The 2,930-nt window shown below is 51.5% G+C and overlaps 1 protein-coding gene across 1 annotated transcript; it reads right to left on the bottom strand.

Annotated features, from left to right (window-relative positions):
* Positions 1–377: 377 nt before the first annotated feature.
* On the bottom strand, positions 378–2,398 carry acd (ACD shelterin complex subunit and telomerase recruitment factor). The gene has a single exon (XM_014030909.1). The coding sequence runs from the start codon at positions 2,343–2,345 to the stop codon at positions 873–875; it is 1,473 nt and encodes a 490-aa protein (XP_013886363.1). The 5' UTR covers positions 2,346–2,398; the 3' UTR covers positions 378–872.
* Between the last annotated feature and the right edge of the window lie 532 nt (positions 2,399–2,930).

Genomic DNA, 2,930 nt, shown 5'->3' with positions numbered 1-2,930 from the left:
TTTTGACGCAGGATTTAATAAATATTTGAAGTTCTCCTCATGAGGCCACAAGGAGCTCGTGTTGAATCAAAGCTGGGTTTTGGATCAGAACCGGAGGCTGCAGGACTGGATCTCCTTACAAGGAGAACCCGCTCAGTGTTTTCTGTTTTCCTGTTTATGGACCGGACCGGATCAGAACCGTCCAAGTGCTCCCAGCTGGACTCTGCTTACATTACACACGGTCAGAACTTTTTGGGGATAAACTCAGAACTTTTCTGTGTTTGGGTCTCAGCAGACTCAGGTCCATTAATTCAGCCGGGGGGAGGCGCGTGCACGTCACGCTCACACCTTCAGAACCAGAGGTCCAAAACAAACATTTGATCAGAACTTTGTCCAAATAAAGACATGAGAAAAACTTTATTTATAAAAACAAATTAAACGAGTTATAAAATCAATCTCAGCTGTTTAATCTTTGAACATCTGTTGATTTCAAACCTTTAGAACCGGACCAGAACCTCCTCAGTTCTTTTATTGGTTCTGGTTTGATTAACCGGGCCTGTTGGGCCACACGCTGACAGAACCACCAGAACCTTTAAACTCTAAGACTTGAAGAAACGAGATGAATTTACAAAAGCTTTTATTTTGAAAAATGATTTCTGATGCAGGTTTTTTTCACATCCGGTCTGAAAGTTTGAGGAGTTTTGGCGCCACCTGCTGGACGAACAGAACATCTGGAACTGAAAACCCAACATCCGCAAACCGTCCAGAACCAGAACCAACACAAACAGGAAACGTCTCAGAACTGGTCCTGATCCGGGTTCTGCAGTTCCGTCTTCTGGAGGTCCAAACCTGAACAACTGGACCAACTCAGAACCAAACGTCCCTCTGTCCCATCAGCGCACGTCTGGAGGAGGTCCTGAGGGTTCTGGGGTCAGAAGGTACCTCAGAGCCCAGCGCAGGACCGGCTCAGGCACTCGGAACCGACTGAAGTCCTGCAGGTTCTGACCCGACACGGTGTAGGTGTAGGAGAACGGCACGCCGTCCTCGTGGACGCTGGGGGTCCTTCTCGGCCCGGGCGGTTTGGGACCGCTGTCCTCCTGGGTTCTGGACTCCTGGGTCTGGAAGAGCCACGATGGCGGGCTCGGGCTAGGCCCCTCCCACTCGCTCACCTTCTCAGGTGTGACGTCACAACGCTTCCTCTTCGGCTTCCTGTACACAGCAGGACCCTCCTGGACCCCGTGGTCCCCGTCCAGACTGGGACAGGTCTGCAGCCCTGCAGGGACGTGGGTTCTGTCCGAGACCAGAGGTTCTGCTGGACTCTGGACCGATGAGGACCAGACCGGGACGCTGCTGGTCGGAGGGTTCTGGTAGGGTGGGAGGAGACTGGGGCTCTCCTCAGAACCAGGACCGGGTGTGGATGAGACCGGACCAGGYTGGTCCTGGGTCGGTTCTGGAGATGACTCGTCAGAGGGGCTGGTGCAGGGAGGGGGGAACAGGTCCCAGGGGTTGGACGAAGGCCGGTCACTCATGTCTGAGCTCTTTGCTGGACCACAGACCGGTCCTCCTCCTAGATCTGGTACCTGCCAGTCCGTGTGGTCCACAGACTCCGGTCCCGTCTGTGTTCTGGACTCAGGACCCTCAGGGATCAAAAGACTCTTCACCGGGACTCTAAAGGGCCTCTCTGTCTTGTACCGGACCCGGTCCATGTCCCAGCTGCTRGTAGACCGGGTCAGAGACGAGCTGTGGGGGGACGTGGAGAGTCCTGGTGGGGTCATCAGGAGGACCTGGACGTGGTCCAGAACCGGCTGCAGGGAGTCCTGGTGACACGCCCTCAGCAGCAGGGACAGTTCGTGTCCAGACTGGCTCCCCTGAGAGTTCTGACCCAGCAGGGACCTCCAGGTCTGCAGGACCTTGGTCTTGATGGAGGCCCGGGTGGTGCAGCAGGGGCAGTGGTCCTGAAAGCGCCCGGCTCCGCAGGTGGTCACCTCCTCCAGAGACAAGAAGAACATGGCCTTGTCCAGGTCCGGGTCCATGTGGAACCGGAGCCGGTAGTCCTGGACCAGCACGTTGGTGTTGAGGAAGCTGTCGAGACTTTCCCGGTCCTCCTGCTCCTGCAGGCAGTCCCAGGCGGCCGCGGTGAGCACGGCGGGGAGGCGCAGCTCCCCGTCCGACAGAAGGAGCAGCTCGACGGGTCCGTCCGAACCCCGGGCCCGAACCTGGGACATGGACTGGTGCCCCACCCCGACCACACGGGCCCTGATGCAGCCGGAGCCGCTGCGGGGCCTCCGCTCCTCCTCCGGGCCGCTGTAGTCCAGAATCAGCCTCTCAATCCACGGAGACAGCTCTGGTGGAGCGGAGCGGGCCATGTTTGGATCAAAACTTCCGGTCCGCCGCGTATTAGCGTCCGGCAGGAAACACACACCGGGCTCAAAGTAAAGTGAAATAAAGTGAAGTGAAGTAAAGTGAAGTGAAGTGAAGTAGATGAAATGAAATAAAAAACAAAACATGATGAAGATGTTGGAGCTAGAAAAAATAATTACTGTAAATATAAATTATTTAATATCTGCACGTATATATATATTTTTTAATTATCCAAAGTAAAACATTTTTTTAAATAATAGAAATGGAAGAAGATACAAGAAATATATATTATTAGGCTAAATGTTAAAATGATCAAATTATATTTTTCTGATGCATGTCAGGTCTTATTTCTATAAGAATATTTGTATCGTAAGAAATCAGAAAAACTTGGCAAATGATTATTATTTTTTATTTACTAATTTTGACCTTCTACGTGGACCAAATTTTAGATTTGGCCATTCGTAAGTGAAATTTTAAGATAAGATAAGATAAGATAAGATAAGATAAGATAATCTTTATTGTCATTGCACAGTTATACTTCGTACAATAGTGTGACAAAATTGTGGTGGTGCCATAATAGAATACAAAGC

This window comes from Austrofundulus limnaeus, unplaced genomic scaffold, assembly GCF_001266775.1.
Source record: "Austrofundulus limnaeus strain Quisiro unplaced genomic scaffold, Austrofundulus_limnaeus-1.0 Scaffold1139, whole genome shotgun sequence".
Taxonomy (NCBI): domain Eukaryota; kingdom Metazoa; phylum Chordata; class Actinopteri; order Cyprinodontiformes; family Rivulidae; genus Austrofundulus; species Austrofundulus limnaeus.
Note: the sequence above shows the minus strand (reverse complement) of the source record. Positions and strands in the feature narration are given on the sequence as shown.